The sequence below is a fragment of the Scyliorhinus canicula genome, chromosome 4 (assembly GCF_902713615.1).
Source record: "Scyliorhinus canicula chromosome 4, sScyCan1.1, whole genome shotgun sequence".
NCBI lineage: Eukaryota > Metazoa > Chordata > Chondrichthyes > Carcharhiniformes > Scyliorhinidae > Scyliorhinus > Scyliorhinus canicula.
This window is the reverse complement of record NC_052149.1, coordinates 178011041-178030960: the sequence shown is the minus strand read 5'-3', so window position 1 is coordinate 178030960 and position 19920 is coordinate 178011041. Positions and strand designations below refer to the sequence as shown.

At 45.4% G+C, this 19920-nt stretch overlaps 1 protein-coding gene across 1 annotated transcript; it reads left to right on the top strand.

Moving 5' to 3' along the window:
- Positions 1 to 1852: 1852 nt before the first annotated feature.
- kiaa1191 (KIAA1191 ortholog) lies at positions 1853 to 15018 on the top strand. The gene is made up of 8 exons (XM_038795610.1): positions 1853 to 2127; positions 2294 to 2387; positions 3260 to 3447; positions 5496 to 5616; positions 7111 to 7235; positions 8378 to 8487; positions 13341 to 13483; positions 13700 to 15018. Exons 1-8 carry the CDS (start codon positions 2026 to 2028, stop codon positions 13915 to 13917), a joined length of 1101 nt encoding a protein of 366 aa, XP_038651538.1. The 5' UTR covers positions 1853 to 2025; the 3' UTR covers positions 13918 to 15018.
- The last annotated feature ends 4902 nt before the right edge of the window (positions 15019 to 19920 follow it).

Here is a 19920-nt window from a genome sequence, read left to right as displayed (position 1 = left end):
CCACTGATTGAGAATTTTATCTTCTCTAGTTTCAGGAACTCAGCCAGGTCTGAGAGCCACTTCGAGGCCTTGGGTGGTGCTGTCTGGCGATCATTGAGGTGAAAGCCAGGGCGTCCGCCCCTCCCTGTAGACCACCACAGATAGGCAAGGTTCCATCTCGACCCTGACAACCCTGGACATGCATTACAAAAGGCTGTCCAGAACTCCCGGATTCTGGGGCAGGACCAGAACATGTGGGTGTGGTTGGCCGGGCCCCCGTGACACCGCTTGCACTTACCTTCCACCTCCAGGAAAAACTCACTTGTGCGTGTCTTAGTAAGGTACTCTCTGTGCACCGCTCTGAGCTGGGCTTAGCCCAGTGCAAGAAGAGGTGGAAGTTGATTCTGTGCAGTGCCTCGATCCAGAGTCCACCGACTATCTCCACGCCCAATTTCTGTCTGGTCTCATCCAATAGGGTTCTGACTTTTTCTATGAGTCGTCTGTAAATGTTGCCACATGGGTAGCACAGTAGCACAGTCGTTAGCACCGTTACTTCACAGCTCCAGGGTCCTAGGTTCGATTCTCGGCTGGGTTACTGTCTGTGCGGAGTCTGCACGATCTCCCCATGTCTGCGAGGGTTTCCTCCGGGTGCTCTTGTTTCCTCCCACAGTCCAAAGATGTATGGGTTAGGTGGATTGGCCATGCTAAATTGCCTTTAGTGTCCAAAAAATGTTGTGGAGGTTACTAGGCTACGGGGATAGGGTAGATACATGGGCTTCAGTAGGGTTCTCTTTTTGTAAGGGACGGTGCAGACTCACTGGGCTGAATGGCCTCCTTCTGGTGCTGTAAATACTATGATTCTATTTCTCGTCCCCTAAGCAGTGAGACTCTACCATTATGTCCAAAAATGTGTCCTTCTGCACTATAAATTCTAAAAAAAAACCTTTCCAATGCAACTGAGGATAAATCTTGCAACCTTGGCATCCCACGTGACTACCCCTGCTCTCGCCCGCCATGGACTTCCCACCCACTTCCAAGAACTTTACAGCCAAAGGAGTACATTTTGGAAGTGTAGTCACTGTTGTAATGTTGGAGATGTGGTCGGGAAGGTGGTGTACTAGAGTTCCCATTGAACGGGCGGCAGGGTGGCTCAGTGGTCAGTACTGCCTCACAGCGCTGAGGTCCCAGGTTCGATCCCGGCCTTGGGTTACTGACCGTGTGGAGTTGGCATGTTCTCCCCATGTCCGCCTGGGTCTCACCCCCACAACCCAAAGAGATGTGCAGACTAGGTGAATCGGCTATGCTGAATTGCCCCTTAATTGGGAATAAAAAAATTGGATACTCTTAATAAATTTAGAGTACCCATTGAACAATTCAGCAGGTCAGCCCAGGCGGACAGAGGGTGTGTTGGCAGGAGCCAATCCCCTTGCCGAGTTGTTGATCCCAGCGCACCGCCCTTTGTAAACAGCAGCGGGGCGCATGCGCGCGCTCATAGCTCCCGATGCCGTCACAGGCCCGGGGCTCTCAGCCAACAGGTCTCCCGGCCCCCTGTCTTTTCCGTCACTTTGATCAGCACCGTCTATTTAGCTTCAAGAGAAAGGATGAGGCACGCGCCGCCTCGTTCTGTTACAAACGCGGCTTGTTTTTTTTAAAGTAACGGTTAATAGAAGCACCGAGCTAATTAAACTCCGAAACATTCTAAGTGAGCAGGCGCGTATTCCCAATGATGTCATTTCCACGGCAGTGGGGGAGGGGGGCGGGATCTAAAGCCCGTATCTGATTGGATGGTCGGGCGCTCGAGCCTTGCGCGTTTATTGCGTCATGGCCGGATGGTGGGCGGGGCGGTGTCAGACTATAAAAGGTCGGAACAACAACAGCATCACTACTGCGTTCTGGACCTGCTGTACCTGGAGTTTATACTGGCTGTCCCGGGGGAGAGGCTGCCTGGCACCGGTAACGCGTTCCTTGCTTCCCGGCTCGTGATTGAGTTATTTCCGCAGTCTCCTCTCCAGCTCCGAGCCTACAGCCGCAACATGTTTACACGTCATGGACCGAAGGCCCGGGGCGGTCCGCACCCAGCGCTGCTACTGCGGTAGGACTGCGGCTGCAGTCACTCAGCCCCCGCACCGGGCTGTACACGGCATCTTGGTGAGTCCGCGCCGGCCCCTGCTGTTTTAAGTGGACGCAGGGCAGAGGAAGGCAATGCTGCTGCCTCATGTAATTTCTATTGTACTGGTCCTGCTTTAAATAGAGAAAATATCCTTTGTTCCTTTTTGCAAAGGGGGTATTTACTTTATGTCCTTTTTTTTGACAGGTGGGCAGATCGAAAAACTTCACTGTTTTTTTTTCCTCCGGAGAAACTAGCAGTCAGATCCCTCTCATGGCTTCAAATCAACATAGCGTTCCTGGTAATTTAGGCTCGTTTCTCCCTGCTTTGTTTCCACCACTTTTTATAGTGTCTCTTAAAGGCAAAGTAAACCGTTCAGATTTTCATCCAGTTGCTATTGCAGGTTGTGATATGCTCAAGCTGTGTAATTTCTCAAATAAAAGTGCAATAAAAATCTTTGTTAGTAGGCTTACACTAACACTGCAATGAAGTTCTGTGAAAATCCCCTAGTCACACTCTGGCGCATGTTCGTGTACACTGAGGGAGAATTCAGAATGTCCAATTCGCATAAGAAGCACGTCTTTCCAGACTTGTGGGAGGAAACCGGAACAGCCGGAAGAAACCCACCCACTGGGAAATGTGCAGACTTTGCAGAGACAGTGACCCAAGCCAGGAATCGAACCTGTTTCCCTGGTGCAGTGAAGCAACCATACTAACTATTGTGCTACTGTGTCAACCTGCTGTGGATGCTGGAATTTGAAATAAAATCATAAAAGTGCCTGAAAAAAAATCAGATCTGGAGTTAATGTTTTGTGTCCACTAACGTTCCTATAAAGTTTAATAACTTCTCATTTGATTCAAGTGTAATTGAGCATAGTTTTATTTATTGATGATTTGACTGAATGTTGCTGCAAAGTTACTGGAAGGGATTCTCTGTCCTGCTGCATCTGTTTTCTGGTGTGGGGTGCCCCTGCTGGCATCGGGATCCTCTGTCCTGCCAGCTGGTCAGTGGGGTTTCCCATTATGGGCACCTAATGTCAGGAAATCCTTGGGAATGGATGCGCTGCTGGTGCAACTGAGAATCCAGCCTCCTGTCATAAAATATGTGATCCAATAGACCACTGTTATTAATGCTTAAGCATAAGTAAAATTAAATGTACTCTCCTTTTGCAGCCATCGAACATTCTTCAAGCTTACTGGAAAAGATGTCCTTACCAATAGGGATTCACCGTAGGGCATTCAGTTATGATGATGCCTTGGAAGATTTAACGCCAATGACTCCTCCACCTTCTGATATGGGAAGCAGTATATTGTGGAAACAACCCGTTATCCCAGAGCGGAAATACCAACGATTGTCTATGGTAAATTTGTATTAATAATCAATGTGAACATTGCAGAAATATTCATATGAATCCATTTCTGTAAAATGTGGTGAGTACTGTGTTTTGAGTGCTGGGCATATTTGTTTTCTTTCAAGGATTTCAGCTTTCTTTGTGTTATGCTGAAGGCACCCATTTCAGATTGCTGATTGTGGACAGCAGATAGGCACTCAGAAATTATTTTTCCACCAGACCGTTGGGTCAGTTTTGTAGATTTTTGATTTCCCCCTCCGGCTCCCTAGCTCTGTAATCTCTTCCTTGACATTTTCAGATATCTGTGCCGTTCTTCCAATGTTGACCTCTTGAGAATCTCTGCTTTTAATCATTCAGCCATTGTCAGTTGTGAAGTGTTGGGCACTGTGGACTTGTGAAGCAGATATATGCCACCAACACTGAAGAAGGTTCAACACTATTTTATTAACTCTTATGAAATAATAGACATACTATAACTGGGTTTACACTATGCTAGTTAAACTAGAGACCTGTGTCTGTCTGAACTAGTTGAATCTCTCCGCACGCAGTGGGAGTCTGTACTGTACTTGATGAGCTCTTGTGCTTCTGAGAGGCAGCATCCAGAATGAGTGGGAAAAGTGATGCCCTCTGCTTTTTATAGTGTGTGTGTTCTAACTGGTGATTGGCTGCAGTGTTTGTGTATGTCCATCAGTATGTGTCTGCACCATGATATACTGGTGTATATTATGACAAGTTGTGCCTTCAGTTTCCAGGGCCATGAGCTTTAGGATTGCTGCTCTTTCTCTTTTTGGTTATCTGCCTTCATGTGGCTTGGTGATGTTTTGTTTTGTGTTCCTCTGAAGCATTTTGGGGAATTTTTACCATGTTTAAAGCACTATAAACATACCTATGTTGCTATCTGAAAAATGGCTTCACATAGGCCTTTGATTGCAGTGCTGTGAGGCAGTATCATGTGTGCTGTCTAGTGACATTTCCTCATCAACATACTCTGAAGTCTTTACAGTGAAATTTCTATTTTTGTAAATTTAGAGTTCCCAATTATGATTTTTGTTTCCCAATTAAGGGGCAATTTAGCCTGGCCAATCCACCTAACCTGCACATCTTTGGGTTGTGGAGGTGAAACCTATGCAGACACAGAATGTGCAAACTCCACATGGACAGTGGGCCAGGGTTTGAACCCGGGTCCTCAGCGCCATAGTCCCAGTGCTAACCACTGCACCACGTGCCGTCCACAATCAAATTTCTTGATCTTTTGCATGCATCTTTTGAAAGTAGGGACTTTCAGTTTTTCCTTTCTTGTGTGCACAAATTCCCTGGTACCTATAGTTAATGGCATGTGGTCTGGTGCACTTTTATAGTGGCTGTAGCAAATCCTGCTCCGTTGTTTACCTGAGGTTGCGCTGTTTACCTGAGATTGACATTTTGGGATTGTGACAGGATTAAATATTTGCACTTGTATTCTTTTGGGTGGAACAATTTTACAAATAGCTTAGCTTTTCACAGGATTGTTAATTACAGTGATGCTCTGAGCAAATGATCAATTGGGTTATAATAGCTGAGGCCTAGCTGATTTGAGAGGCATATAATTCTACTTCAGATGCTAATTGGTGGATCGGTAGACATTGTTCTATTGGTTGGTTATTGTACCAACCTTTTAGATATATTTGAATTATGCAGTATCATTTTCTTTATCAAATTAGGTATTTTAATTAACCATATGTGAAGGAGGACTGATATAATTCTTAATTGTTTAACCTGTTTGTAACAGCTTAAATATAACAATTATGCTACATAAGCGTGTATAGAAGTTAATTCTGCTAGATTTGGCACCTGAACAGAACATTTGGGGGTAATTACGTTTTAATCAGTGGCCTGATACTTAAACATAGATTTGTACTGTAAATGTGAATAGTAATTTGGGGAAATAATACTAATGCTGCCATTTTATAACAAATGCAAATTTGTGTTGTCAAAATCGTACATGGTTTCTGACATGCAAAGCAAAAGAAATTGCATTATGTTTATGTATTCAAAAAAAATTTTTTCACTGTCTCTAGGTGGAAGATGGAGAAAATGGTTTTACACCTTCAATTATGACTCCAGCAATTGAAAGCCTGAGCAAAGGCCATGTGGTGAAAGCCAAAGCAACTTCTGTCATCATGAGCTCCCTTATGACAAGTAAGCAGCTCAGGTCCATTGGTGTTTTATTGATCCTGAGCTATATCCAAATGTAGGCCCTTGCCAAGACTTCAGTATACCACTCTCTACTTTTCTGCAATGCAAATATAGTTGATGTTTCCTGTTCGAAAAACTGGATTCTGGAAATCTGAAATAAAAGCGGAAATATTCTGCACATCAACCAGAGAGAAACACTGATAATGTTTCAGTTCTGATGGAAGATCATTAACAGACCTCTCTTGTTCTCTAGAATAAAAGCAAAATACTGTGGGTACTGGAAATCTGAAATAAAAAAGAATGTTGGTAGAACCCAGATCTGACAGTACCATGGAGAGACAAAGAGCTGTGTTTAGAATCTGTATGTTGTCTCTTCAGAGCTAAAGAGAAAAATGTGATGGAGTTTATGCTGTTAGTAGGGGGTGGGGGAAGTGGCACAAAGTAGAAGATCCGTGATCGGTAGGAGCTAGGCGAGATTGCACAAAAATGTTTAGGGCACCTGACAAAGGTGATGGCAATGTAGGACTGTAGAAGGTCCTGATGTAGGACTGTAGAAGGCGCTGATGGTGGCATAAAGGTAAGAGAGCAAAGGTCAGTGCTCAGTGAAAGCAACATTTAAGGACAAGTGACCGTTGGCCCAGTGGGGATGGACACTCGTGGGAACAACATTTTGAATTAAAAAAAAAAAGGGCAAGCTGGAAGAGTTACCTAAATTGTTAAACTCCCATGTTGAATCCAGAAGGCTGTAACGTGCCTAAATGGAAGATGTTCCTCGGGAACATTGCAGCAGGCCAGGAACAAACATGGGTACTGACCTTCTACTTTGCTCCATCCCCTCTTGTACAGTATAAAATCCATCACATTTCTCCCTCCAAGCTCTGAAGAAGAGTCATATGGACTGTTCTCACCACAGATGCTGCCAGTCCTGCATTTTTATAACATTTTCTGTTTATTGTCCCCTGCTCTCTATTTCCAGTCTACAATTCATTCAAAATTCTATCTACAGTATCCGCTCCAGTTTTTCATTTCCGCAGCTGATTGCACTCCTATTCATCAATTTCAAGATTTATATCCTTAACTTCAAATATGTCTCATTTTCTTACCTCTCCATGGCTTCTTTCAACCCCAAAATGACTGTTTGAACTTTGCCTCTCTGAAGCAGACTAACTTTTTCTTTCTCCTGCCCATCATAATCTTCACTTGTATACCTTTCAGTGACCGTCCTGTTCCCTCTCTCAAACATCTTCTGTTCTGCTTTCAAGTGCTGCCTGAAGTCACTTGAGTCTCCCCAAGTTCATTCTACATGTTTATTCTCCTGGTATACTTTTATTTAACTTTCTGTAAAAGTGGACCTCATTCAAGTGCTTTTATTAATAAATATTATTGCTAGTCTTCTGGTTAATTAGTTTGGGCATATTGAAATTTGTATTAAGTATCAGCTGTTCGATAATATGCAGTTTCCTTATTTGTTTTTGTTTTTACATTTTAATTAACCAGAGCAGACACAGGAAAGCATACAACGATTTGAGAAGCAGGCTGGCCTGACGGATGCTGGTTACCAACCACACAAGGGCCTTGTTGCAGAAGAGGCTAGTTATCACCGTGTGGGAGAAGCTTTACAGGTGAGAATGGAGCACCTTTTCATGTTTTAAATGTCATGTGTGCCACTTACTTTCATATGGATATATCCGGTGAAGCAAATCCCTCGTGTTGGGAGTTATATCAATTATTCTAATAGATGCATTTCCGATTCCTGCTGTAGTACCTTTTTCTCTGAAGAGCTATACTGATGCCACTAAGGCAAAAAGAGAACTTGAATGAGCATATTTGGAAATCGTGGACACACCCGCAGTGGTGTATTGCTGAAAGCCTGCCATTCTTTTGAGTCTAGATAATTGGGGATATTCCACTTTGAGGGAATCATGGCCTTGCCTATTGTTCAATTATACGCTTTGCAAGAGGAGATTGGCGCTTTGGCTTAGATTGATAAAGCGCCTGTCTTATAAACAGGAGATCGTGAGTTTGAATCTCAATGGAGCCTTCATATCTTTCGGTCAAAGCAACTAGATTGAGGAAAGAATGCTCCCATTTTCATGAATGCAGATAATGGTAAAATCTCTGCAAGAATAATTTCATTTTAATTAAAATTTAACCTTCAAAAATATCAACGCTAGCTATTTTTATCCTCTTGCTCGAGCAGATAATATAAAATAAAAATGGAAAATGCTGAAAGCTGGTCAGGCAACACCTATGGAAAGAGAAACGGTTAATATTTCAGTGGTTAGCACTGCTGCCTCACCGCACCAGGGACCCGGGTTCAATTCCAATCTTCCAGTGGCTGCGTGGGTCCTTCCACAGTCCAAATACGTGCAGGTTAGGTGAATTGGCTATGATAAATTGCCCCTTAGGGTGGGGTTACAGGGCAGACCTTGGTAGGGGTGGACTTTCGAAGTGTCGGTGCATATGCGATGGGCCAAATGGCCTCTGCACTGTCGGGGTTCTATGATTGATGAGCTCCCTTGCTAAACTTGGTTTAACTTGGGAATGGACCACAAAACCCTTGTTGCACCACTCGCTTTGCTGACTTGAGCTTTGAGCTAAATACCGCAATGACTATTTGTATTGTGCATGATCATCCCATTGTATTTTACAACAGCTTTCTAAAGTAAAAAGGTTGCCTTTAAGATTGTATCTGGTCATTGGCTCCCACTTCAGTATTTATGTTTGCAATTTATTTATTTTTTTGTTTTGCTTTTTAAAATAGAAATTGAAAGCACAGAGTGTGGATTTAAGTAAAGAAGATAAGCAGATATCCTCATCAGCTCAATCAACTCCCTGTGGGACTCCACAAGGTTCACCAATGCCAAATCGCAGGTATAGTAATAATTGTAGAAACTGGTCAAATATCTATTCTAAATTGTAAAGTAGTAAGTTCATTTCTAATCTAATTGGGATCATTCTAATGTTTAGATCTTTGAATAACTAAAGGTGTACAAGATATTAACCATAGCACACTCACCCCCTTCAGCAGTAACTAACTTGTGGTTTTACCTAGACTATACTGACACCAAATGACAAAGAAATCTGAACATTGGCATGAAGATGCACATGGATAAGCTTCACCAAATGAGGGCAACAATCTAAAATAGTTGGAGGGTGTTTTTCCTTTCCCAGCATCCTTAAGATGCTGGGGCTCTTGTAGCAATAAAAAATTGAAAAAGGAAACAACATGGTAGAAGATAACAGATAACATTAATCTAATTAATGTAGCTGCTATTCCCAAATGAAAGCCCTGTCTTGTTGGCTCTGGGAGCAAACGGGCTGGTTTAGCACAAGGCTAAATCTCTGGCTTTGAAAGCAGACCAAGGCAGACCTGCAGCACTGTTCAATGCCCAAAACATATGGACATGGTCTGTCAGACTCCCTGCACATCTCGCGCACCTGTCCTCCACCCCAAATAACTTGCTTGTTCGCCCCGTCGTCATGTGAGCCCGGTGCACCACCTTAAACTGAGCCTGGCACATGATGCGGACGAATTTACCCTGCCCAGGGCATCAGCCCACAGGCCCTCATCTAGCACCTCACCTAGCTCCTCCTCCCACTTGCCCATCAACTTGCTTCTTCCGCCTCCTGCAGCTCCTGGTATGTGTCTGACACCTTCCCCTCTCCTACCCAGATGCCAGGCACTACCCTGTCCTGTATCCTTTGAGGGGCGTAGCCGTGGAAATGTCCCCACCTATTTTTTGAGACAGTCCCGGACCTGGAGGTATCTGAAAGTATTTCCTGGGAGCAGGCTGAACTTCTCCTCCAGCGCCTTCAAGCTAGGGAAAGACCCATCTATAAACAGGTCTCCCATCCTTCTAATGCCTGCCCTATACCAGCCTTGGAACCCCCTGTCTATCTTGCCCGGAGCAAATCTATGGTTCCATATCGGGGTCCAAACTTGAGGCCCCATCCTCGTTCCTGTGCCTTCTCCACTGACCCCAGACCCTCGGTGCAGCTGTCACCACTGGGCTTGTGGTGTATTGTGCCGGCAAGAATGGCAGCAGTACCGTTACTAGTGCCCCATGGCTGGTGGCTTTGCATGATTGCACCTCTAGCCGACCCCCCCCTCTATTACCCATTTCCTAATCATGGCCACATTAGCTACCCAATAGTAGCTACAGAAGTTCAGCAGTGCCAACCACCCCCCTGCCGCTATGCTCCAAGAACAGTCTTTTGACCCACAGGATCTTGTTTGCCCACACAAATCCCGTGATAATCCTGTTCACCCGCTTGAAGAAGGATTTGGGATGAAGATGGGAAGGCACTGGAAAACAAACAGGAATCTGGAAAGAACCGTTATCTTCACAGTCTGCACTCTTCCTGCCAGTGAAAGCGGGAGCATGTCCCACCTTTTAGAAGTCCTCCCTCCACCTGCTCTACAATAGCCACTTGTATACCTAAATAACGAAAGCTCCTCTCCACCATCTTGAGCGGGAGCTCCCCCAGTCTCTCCTCCTGACCCCCTAGTGTGGATTACAAACAGCTCACTTTTCCTCACGTTCAACTTGTACCTCAAGAAGCTCCCAAAGTCCCCCAGAATCCACATGACCTCCACCATCCCCTCTAGCGGGTCTGAAATATACAATAGCAGGTCATCGTGCGTATAGGTAAACCCGGTGCACGCACCCCCCCCCCCCCCCCCCCCCCCCTGACCAGCCCCTTCCAGTTCCTCGAAGTCCTCAGCACTATGGCAACGGCTCAATTGCCAGGGCAAATGGGGATAGGGGGCACCCCTGCCTTGTCCCTTGGTACAGCCTGAAATACTCCAACCTCAGCCGGTTCGTGGACACATTTGCTACGGGGGCTTGATACAGTAGCTTGACCCATCCTATGAATCCCTCCCCGAATCCAAACCTACCTAACACTTCCCACAGGTACTCCCACTCCACCCTGTCAAAGGCCTTCTCTGCATCCATTGCAGCCACTACTTCTGCATCCCCTCCCTCCGAGGGCATCATAATATTCGAGCCTCCTCACATATGTGTTCAGTTGCCTGCCCTTTAACGAAACCTGTCTGGTCCTCATCTATCACTCCCGATATGCAGTTCTCTATTCTGGGAGCCAGAAATTTTGCCAACAATTTGGCATCTACATTCAGGAGTGATATCGGCCTGTAGGACCCACAATGAAGCGGATCCTTCTCCCTCTTCAAAATGAGCGAGATCAATGCCTGCGACATTGTTGGGGGAAGGGTTCCCCCCTCCTTTGCCTCATTAAAGGTTCTTAGCAGGAGCGGGCTCAGTAGCTCTGAGAACGTCTTATAAAATTCTACAGGAAAGCCGCCTGGAGCCGGGACCTTGCCCGACTGCATACTTGCCAGTCCCTTAACTATCTCCTACTTGCTTTCTCCCCATACTCTTAGACTGCCCCTTTCACTTTCCTCAACTCTGCCTTCCCCGTGGTCAGCAAATCGAACTTCGCCTGTAATCTCCGGTGCTCCTTTAGCAGCCCCCCCTTGGGGGCTTCTGCGTACTTCCTTAGGGTAAGGAATTCCTAAGCATCTCTCCTGCAGCATAGCCACATCAGCCTTCATCCCCATTAAATGCGGCACCTCTTGACCAGCCTATTCAGGCCCTTCTCATTCCACGTGATCAGCCTGGGGGGGGTTTGAACCACCCCCCCCCCCTCCCCCGGTCGACCCTTTTTTGGCTAGCCACGTGCCTGCGCCCCCCCCCCCCCCCCCCCCCCCCCCCCCCCCGCTCGCTCCAGCCGGAGGCCCCCCTCCCCAACCCGACACTCCATCTGTCCCCCACAGTTGGCTCTCCTTTAGTCAGCAAAGCAGCCCCCCCCCCCCCATCCCAAACACCCGCATAGATTTCCCCCCCCCCCATTGCGCTTCCGTAAGTCAGCTGCTCCCGCCTCTATCTCCAACCTTCCTATTGTCTCCTCCTTCGCGTCGTTTCTCCCCCCCACAGGGCAAGAGGACAAGTGCCATCCTGATCCTTCCTGTGCACCGGACAAAACAACCCGGGTGTTACCTCACCCCCTGAAACAAAAAACAGGAAAAGAAAAGCAAACAAAGTTAAATTCTACTAACAAACTTACACCAGGCCAACAACCGTTTACACATCTCCGCCAGCATGTTTCACCATGTGCAGCTGCCCCTTAGTTCAAGTCCAGCTTTTTCATGCTTAATGAATGTCCACGCCTCATCCGGCATATCAAAATAATGGTGCCTGTTCTTGTACGTTACCCCAAGTCTTGCCGGAGGCAGGAGCCCAAACTTCACCCCTTTGCTGTGGAAGACTGCCTTAGCCCTGTTGAAACCCGCACGCCTCCTCGCCAGTTCAGCTCCCAAGTCCTGGTATATGCAATCTCGCCGTTCTCCCACTTGCTGCTCCGCTCCTTCTTTGCCCAACGCAGGACCTGCTTCCTGTCTGTAAAGCGGTGGAGCCTTATCACCGTCGCCTTTCTTTGTTCGCCCTTGGTTTCCTTGCGACGACTCTATGTGCCCCGTCCAGTTCCAAGAGCCGTGGGAAGGCCCCCATGCCCATCAGCGTCCCCAGCATTGTAGTCACGTACGTGCTCGCGTCCGCTCCCTCCACACCTTCAGGGAGGCCCAGGATCCACAGGTTGACACTCTTGAGACCTATATTCGAGGTCATCCAGTCTCCCTGCCATCTCTTGTGTAGGGCCTCGTGCGCCTCCACCCTGATCGCCAGGCCCAGGATCTCTTCCTCATTCTCAGATGCCTTCCCCTCCACCTCTTTGATCGCCTTCTCCTGTATCTTCTGAGCCTCCACCATCTTTTCTATGGAGGCCTTCATAGGGGCCAGCATCTCCATCTTCAGCTTTGCGAAGCGGCTTCTCAAAGTCTTGCTGCTCTCTCAACCACTGGGCCCACGCTTCATGGTCCTTGCCGGCTGCCATTTTGTCCTCCGTGGACCTGCTCCGCGCTCTTCCCCTCAATCGCTCGTTTAACGGCCCCGCTCCTGGTTCCCTCCATACAGCAGTGAAGGGAACCTCTCCAGCATCCTTTCCCACGCTGGTATTCACCTTCCAAGTACCAATGCCGCCCCGTTTAAAGGCCCAAAACCCCAATTCCAGCGGGAGCTGCCGTGTATGCGACCTAGTCGGACTTTGCCGCTACCGGAAGTGGCGGGACTGACTCATGATAGGTGCGGCAAAGGTTTACCAAGCTGATTCCTGGGATGGCAAGACCATCATGGCGACTAAATCGGTTAGGATTATATTCATTGGAATTCGGAAGAGAGGGGATCTCCTAGAAACTTGAACATTTGAGGATTAGACAGGGTAGATTTAAGGAAAAATGTTCCGATGGTTGTTTTGGGGGGGGGGGGGGTCATGGGGGAATTAGGGGTCATAGTTTTGAGGATTAAGGGGTAAACCTTTAAGGACTGAGGTGAGGAGAAATTTTTTCACCTAGACAGTGGTGAATGTGTGCAATATAATTTGAGGCGAAAAGGTTGTGATTTCAAGAAGGAATTAGATATAGATCTGGGTGGGTGTGGATCTGGGAACTGAACTTGCTTAGCCATGATGGCGGAGCAGGCTCGAAGAGGCAAATGGCCTCCTCCTGCTTCTATTTGTGTTTCTACGAGCTGAGCTTATTTTCTGGTTCATTAAGTTCTTCCACAAGACGGTGTAAATTTTTTAATGGAATGTTATCTCTTGATTGAGGGGAAGTAATATTTTTATTGTTTTTCTGGTAATGGTTTCAGATCTTTCTTCGGCCAGGGAGCAACTTCTGATTTGAGCAGTAAAAGTCTGGACAGTGATTCCACTACATTTGTCAGTGAAGCAACTGCAGCTGAAAAATGGAAGCCTTTCATGCGTTCGCAGAATTACAGAGGAACTGAACCAGGTGGGGGAAAAACAACAAATGTATTTGAATTTGTTCAGCACCAGCTGAATCCTAATCTTCCCCACCCACACTTTTTTTTTTTAAAAAAGCAATTTAAAAGTCCTTTTAAGTTTTAATTACCTGGTATTTAAAATTGACCCTACATCTCTTCAATTTAATCTTTCAATAAATTAATTTCTGGCATTCGATGCTAACAAATGAATTATTTTTCTGCAGGTGCCTTTGCTATTCAAAATTACAAAGGTATGCAAAAACCCTCTCCTATGGATATCATGCGTACTCAGGGCACTGCTGTTCAGATGGCAGACGTTCATGCAAACTTGAAACCACCCAAAATGGAGCTAACTTTGCTAGAAGAGCAAAAAAAGCGCCCTATTCGTACTCACCATGTAAATTCCAGAGATCTAAATGTTTTTGCTCCTACAGGATTTTAATGTATTGCCATGTTTAAAAAGTGTCAACTGTGTCCTCAGCTCGAGCAAACTGATGCATTAACTCCCTTGCTAACCGTGATCTTTTATTTGTGTCTGACCACATTTCATTCTTGTAGAGATTTTATTTTTTAAAACAGGTATGAAATTAGAGAAGAATATGAGCAGTTTGAATTCTGCTATAGAATCACAACTAATTTGAAGAACTTAAATTTCACAATGCTTATTTGCACCAAAAAGGATATTGAAACACTTCTGTAGTCTTTATTTTTTTTTTTTACTGCCCACAGCCAAAAAATGCTTGCAGCAAAGTTGGAATATTAGTCTCTGTGTTGACGTACTGTGCATGCTGAGGTTATATTCCAAATTGACCAGCAAGTTGGTTTCAAATATCCTTGTAAAATGTTACTGGTATTGAGGTGTTAAAAGAATAATGTACTTCAGTTCACATGAAGTCAAGATAAGAGAATAGTACTAGTGAGCCACCTGTACTCATTTAAAATGTGATATTGTCTAATATGTTAAATAAACTTGTGCACATAATTCTGTGACTATATTTCATGCTACTCTTTATTTGGTGTATATTCTTTTGGATAGCTTATTTATAAAGGGTGACTAAATTAAGTTGTTGACCAAAGATGTGCTATGGTCAAACTTTGTGCTTTTTAAAAAAAACTTTATAAATTTTGTCATTCTTGTTTATAAATATAGTGCAGGTACAGTTAATTGTGAATAATAGTTTTTTTAAAATGTGCAAATCTGTGATACAAACTGATAGGATTTTCTAGTGTCCAGATGTGTTGAGGGTTTTTTTTTGTAACATTATGCAACCCAACTTTGTTTCATGAGATCCGTGATGTTTGAACTCTTTACACTACGGCCCAGTACCAAGAACACTTGTAACTGTGTAATTGAAACTTCTAAAACTACCCTAGATGAAAACATTTTTTTAAAAAACTTAATCTATGGCTGTCTTGCTCTGAACTACAGTGATATTTTATTTTTGAACCGTGAAACTGGGTGCTTAAAATTTTGTAGCCTAGATTTTCTAATCCCTTGAAATAAATTGGACTACTGTCGGTATTAAAATACCAGTTGATGAAATTGTGCCTATTTTATCATGTTTGTTTCTTTATTGATGCACTGCTGGTCAAGAGGAGATTGCAGTGTGTTCGGAATGCATCTTCTCCTCCCCCAGCAATGACCATTACATCTGACACATTGAAGTCTGCTCATACAGTACCAATTATCTTCATTCCTGTGTTCACAATGGTAAGCATAGAGAGGCATGACCATTTGCTTGATCTATTTAATCCTTCCATAGTAATTGTATGATTTCTCCCTTTACTGCCACCAACAAAAGCATCAATTTCTTCTTTCACCTCCTCTGCTTCCACTGTTCAGGTCTCTCATCAAGGTGGCATTTAGCTGGAATCAATGAGGATCTGGAGGGGAAATATGTCTGCTGGTTGGAGTAATACCTGGCACAAAAGAAAATGGGTGTAGTTGTTGGAGGCAAATTATCTGGAGTTCCAGGATATCACTGCAGGGGTCCTACAGTGTGGTGCCATAGCCTCTTTTTTCTTTTTTTCTCGCTCGTGCTCTCTCTCTTTTTTTTAATATAATTTTTATTGGAATTTTTTACAGAAAATATAAAACATAACGACAAACAATGAAATGCAACACAATAACCCATAATAACTGTGACACCCCCAGACCGTATCGGCGCATGTATCACATCCCCCCCCCCACCCCCCAACCCTAATGAACAACAAAAGAACTTAAAAAATATTAAAATTAAATAAACAAACATAGTCATTGTCGGCCCCCCCCCTTTTCCCTCCTCGGGTTGCTGCTGCTGCTGTCCCCGTACCCTATCGTTGAGCCAGAAAGTCGAGAAAAGGCTGCCACCGCCTAAAGAACCCTTGTACCGACCCCCTCAGGGCGAATTTGACCTTCTCTAGCTTAATGAAACCCGCCATGTCATTGATCCAGGTCTCCACGCTTGGGGGCCTCGCATCCTTCCATTGTAGCAAGATCCTTCGCCGGGCTACTAGGGACGCAAAGGCCAGCACACCGGTCTCTTTCGCCTCCTGCACTCCCGGCTCCACCCCAACCCCAAAAACCGCGAGTCCCCATCCTGGCTTGACCCTGGATCCCACCACCCTCGACACCGTCCTCGCCACCCCCTTCCAGAACTCCTCCAGTGCCGGGCATGCCCAGAACATATGGGCATGGTTCGCTGGACTCCCCGAGCACCTGACACACCTGTCCTCACCCCCAAAGAACCTACTCATCCTCGTCCCAGTCATGTGGGCAACTCGCGCTCTCGCGTGCTCTCTTGCGCGCTCTCTCGTTGCCCAGCCCTTCTTCCCATTTCTCCCTTGTCTTGTCCAGGGATGAGCTGCCGTCCAGTAGTCGTCCGTACAGTTCTCATCTCTACTTCCCCTGTGGTCACTCCCAGTAGAGAGTATCCTGGTATCTGGGGGATTGATGTCTCCTTGCGGAGGAAGTATATTTGCTTGTATCTTAACTTGTTCCCTTTTCAGGAGCTGGAGCTTGTCTGTGTCCCTTATCTCTACCTTTTTGAAGCAGGTGTCCAATGTTGCAGTTGGTTAATTTTGGGCTAAAAGTGCCTAATTTGACAAGTTACCATTCCTTTGACTGCTTGGAATATCCCTGCCACTGGAAGTCCAGCTGCTTCATCCATGACCTTTTGTCGATCATAATGTCAAAGTGGGAATGTTTACTGATGATTACCATGTTCAACACCATTTATAACTCATCAGCTACTGCAGCATTCCATGGCCAAATGCAGGAGGACCTGGAAAATATCCAGGCTTGTAGAGACATTTGTGCCAGGCAATGACCATCTCCAACATGAATGAATATAACCAATGCCCCATGACATTTATTGACATTATCACTGCTGAAACCCCCACTCAACATCCTGGGAGTTGCCAGAAATTGAACCGGACTCCCCATGCAAATATTGTGGCTTCACAAGCAGGTCAAGAGGCTAGGAATTCTGCGATGAGTAACTCACTTGACTCCACAATGCCTGTCCACCATCTCCAAGTCACAATCTAGGAGTGTAATAGAATGAGTGCAGCTTCAGCAACAAAAGAAACTCAATGTGATCCAGGCCAAAGCCGCCTGCTTGAATTAGGCTTGAAACGATGCAATCTAGGGTTCAGAACACAATTCAGATCCCTGCCTGCAGGCAGTTGTTAAAATTCATATCATCCCAGTTTGCGGTGTAAATGTTAAACATAACAACTGGCATGCTCAACAGGGAATCACAAACAATAACATCTCGACCATAGGGGTCAGCTATAACCTTGAGAGAACTGACTCTTGTTAATTAAAATCACTGTACCTGTGGCTCTGCCATCAAAACCTGCATCGCTCAGCCTGGTCTGGTCCCTATCCTGCAAATGGCTCTCTTGCAAAAAAAAAACACATTGGATTTTAAGCTCTTGAGGTGGGTAAATATATGCCCTCTTAACTGGGCCATTCAAACCCCTAATGTTCCATTAGGAGGTCTCCCACTACCCCTTAATTCAGAGTCAGCCATTTCCACCACGTAAGATTAACCAAAGGACACTGAAAAGGTAAAATAATGCTTTGGCCACCAAGCTACTCAAAAGAAAAACCAACAGACACCGTCAGTAAACTACCCAAACAAAGAGCCTCCCTACAACTAAAACCTCCATTTAACAAAACCCAAACAAAATAACAACTGTTAGCTCAAAAACAACCACTGCAATGAGCTTCAGTGAAACCCTCTTAACTTCCCAGTTAGCAAGAAGACATCTGCAGGAGAAAAATAAAAGATGATCAAACCCCATTTACCATGCGTGCCAGGAGTGAATAAATGTCCTGCCAAATAAACGGCTTTTCTTTTTTCTCTTTTTTAAAAAAAAAGCAAAGGAAAGCATATATTTATAGAAAGAACAAAACCCCAACAAGAATAAGTAACTAAAAACCCGAGAACAATAATACAAACAATACGACATGCTCATCAACAAAGACATAAACCACATTACACAGCACCCAACTTATGCCTGTTAACAAAAGCATCCGCAAACCCAGCCATATTGAAAAATAGTTTATTTCCTCAAATGTTACTCTGGTGGGCTGGATGCACCATCCCAAACCTGACTCCACTTTTATACAAGATGGCCTTCACTCCATTGAACGTGGCTCTTTTTCGCCAACTCTGCTTCCCATGTCCTGATAAAGCCTACTGGTGTGGCCTTCACATTTGAAACCATGGTGCTCCCTTGCCCAATGCAGGACCCTCTTTTTTTTGTGCAATCTCACAATCGCCTCGTATGGTGGATCTTCAGATCAAGCTGAGTGATCGGCCCGGTCCAATTCAGGTGGGGATACAAATCCACCTGTACCCATCATCTTAAAGAACATGTCCGAGAAGTATTCTGTGGGAATATGGCCCTCAGCCCCCTCTGGCAACCCCACAATCTATTTTTTTTTGTAATAAATTTAGAGTATCCAATTCATTTTTTCCAATTAAGAGACAATTTAGTGTGGCCAATCCACCTAGCATGCACATCTTTGGGTTGTGGGGGCGAAACCCACGCAAACGCAGTGACCCAGAGCCGGGATCGAACCTGGGACCTTGGCACCATGAGGCAGCAGGCTAACCCACTACACCACCGTGCTGCCCTAACCCCACAATCTAGACGTTCTGCCTTCTGGATCTGTTTTCCAGGTCATTCAACTTGGCTCTTAACGATTTGTTCGTATCAGCTATCGAAGTCAGATCAGACTCCAGTGTGGCAATTTGATTACAATGGGCTAATAAAGCCACCTCCCTCTCCTTGATCCTGGCTCCCTGGACTTTGATGGTTTTGTTAGTTTTTCCCAGAGTTGAATGAGTGCCCAATTTGTTTTGTTTCCAATTAAGGGGCAATTTAGCGTGGCCAATCCACGTACTCTGCACCTAGAACATACAGTGCAGAAGGAAGCCATTCGCCCCATAGAGTCTGCACCAACCCTCTTAAGCCCTCACTTCCACCCTATCCCCATAACCCAATAACCCCATCTAACCTTTTTTTTTTGGACACTTAAGGGCAATTTAGCATGGCCAATCCACCTAACCTGCATGTCTTTGGACTGTGGGAGGAAACCAGAGCACCCGAAGGAAACCCACGCAGACACGGGGAGAATGTGCAGACTCCACACCCGCACAGACTGACCCAGCAGGGAATCGAACCTGGGACCCTGGTGCTGTGAAGCCACAGTACTAGCCACGTCCGTTACCGTGCTGCCCAATCTTTGGGTTGTGGGGGTGAGACCCATGCAGAAACGAGGAGAATGTGCAAACTCCACAGACAGTGACCCAGGACCGAGATCCAACCAGGGTCCTCAACACCATGAGGCAGCAGTGCTAACCACAGCGCCACCGTATCATCCTATCGATTAATCTTCTCAGCTCCTCTGACATGATTTGTCAGTTCTCAAACTGTCTCACCAAGAGGACCTCGGCCATTAGTGGAGTGGTCGGAGAGAGAGAATCCGCCATCTTACTTGCCGTTGAGGTCCGAGAGGCTTCAGACGGCATCAACAAATTTCTCTTCAAAGCTTTCTCATCATTGTTGTTTCTGGGCATTTCTGTAAAGAGGGAACTCTACCCCAATAACTACAAAAATGTCCAAGGCATAAACAATCTGTTGTGCCAAGAAAAATGGCAAAAAGTTCAGTTCTCCAGCAGGAGCCACCTCGTGCATGTCATCCCCTTACATTACAACACCGGATGTCCAGAGCTAAAATCAATCTTAGAACATCAACACATAATGTCTGATGACAATCCAGAGCCGTACCGTGGAAAGCACCATACACCATAGTTGTTGACGTAAACCCATCCTGTTAGCCCCATTTTTCCCAATCGCACCATCTCATAAATCATTAATGGTTTGTTTAATGTAGGTCGGCGATCTTTACAAAATCTAGATTATGAGATTGTATCTGAAAATACTTAAA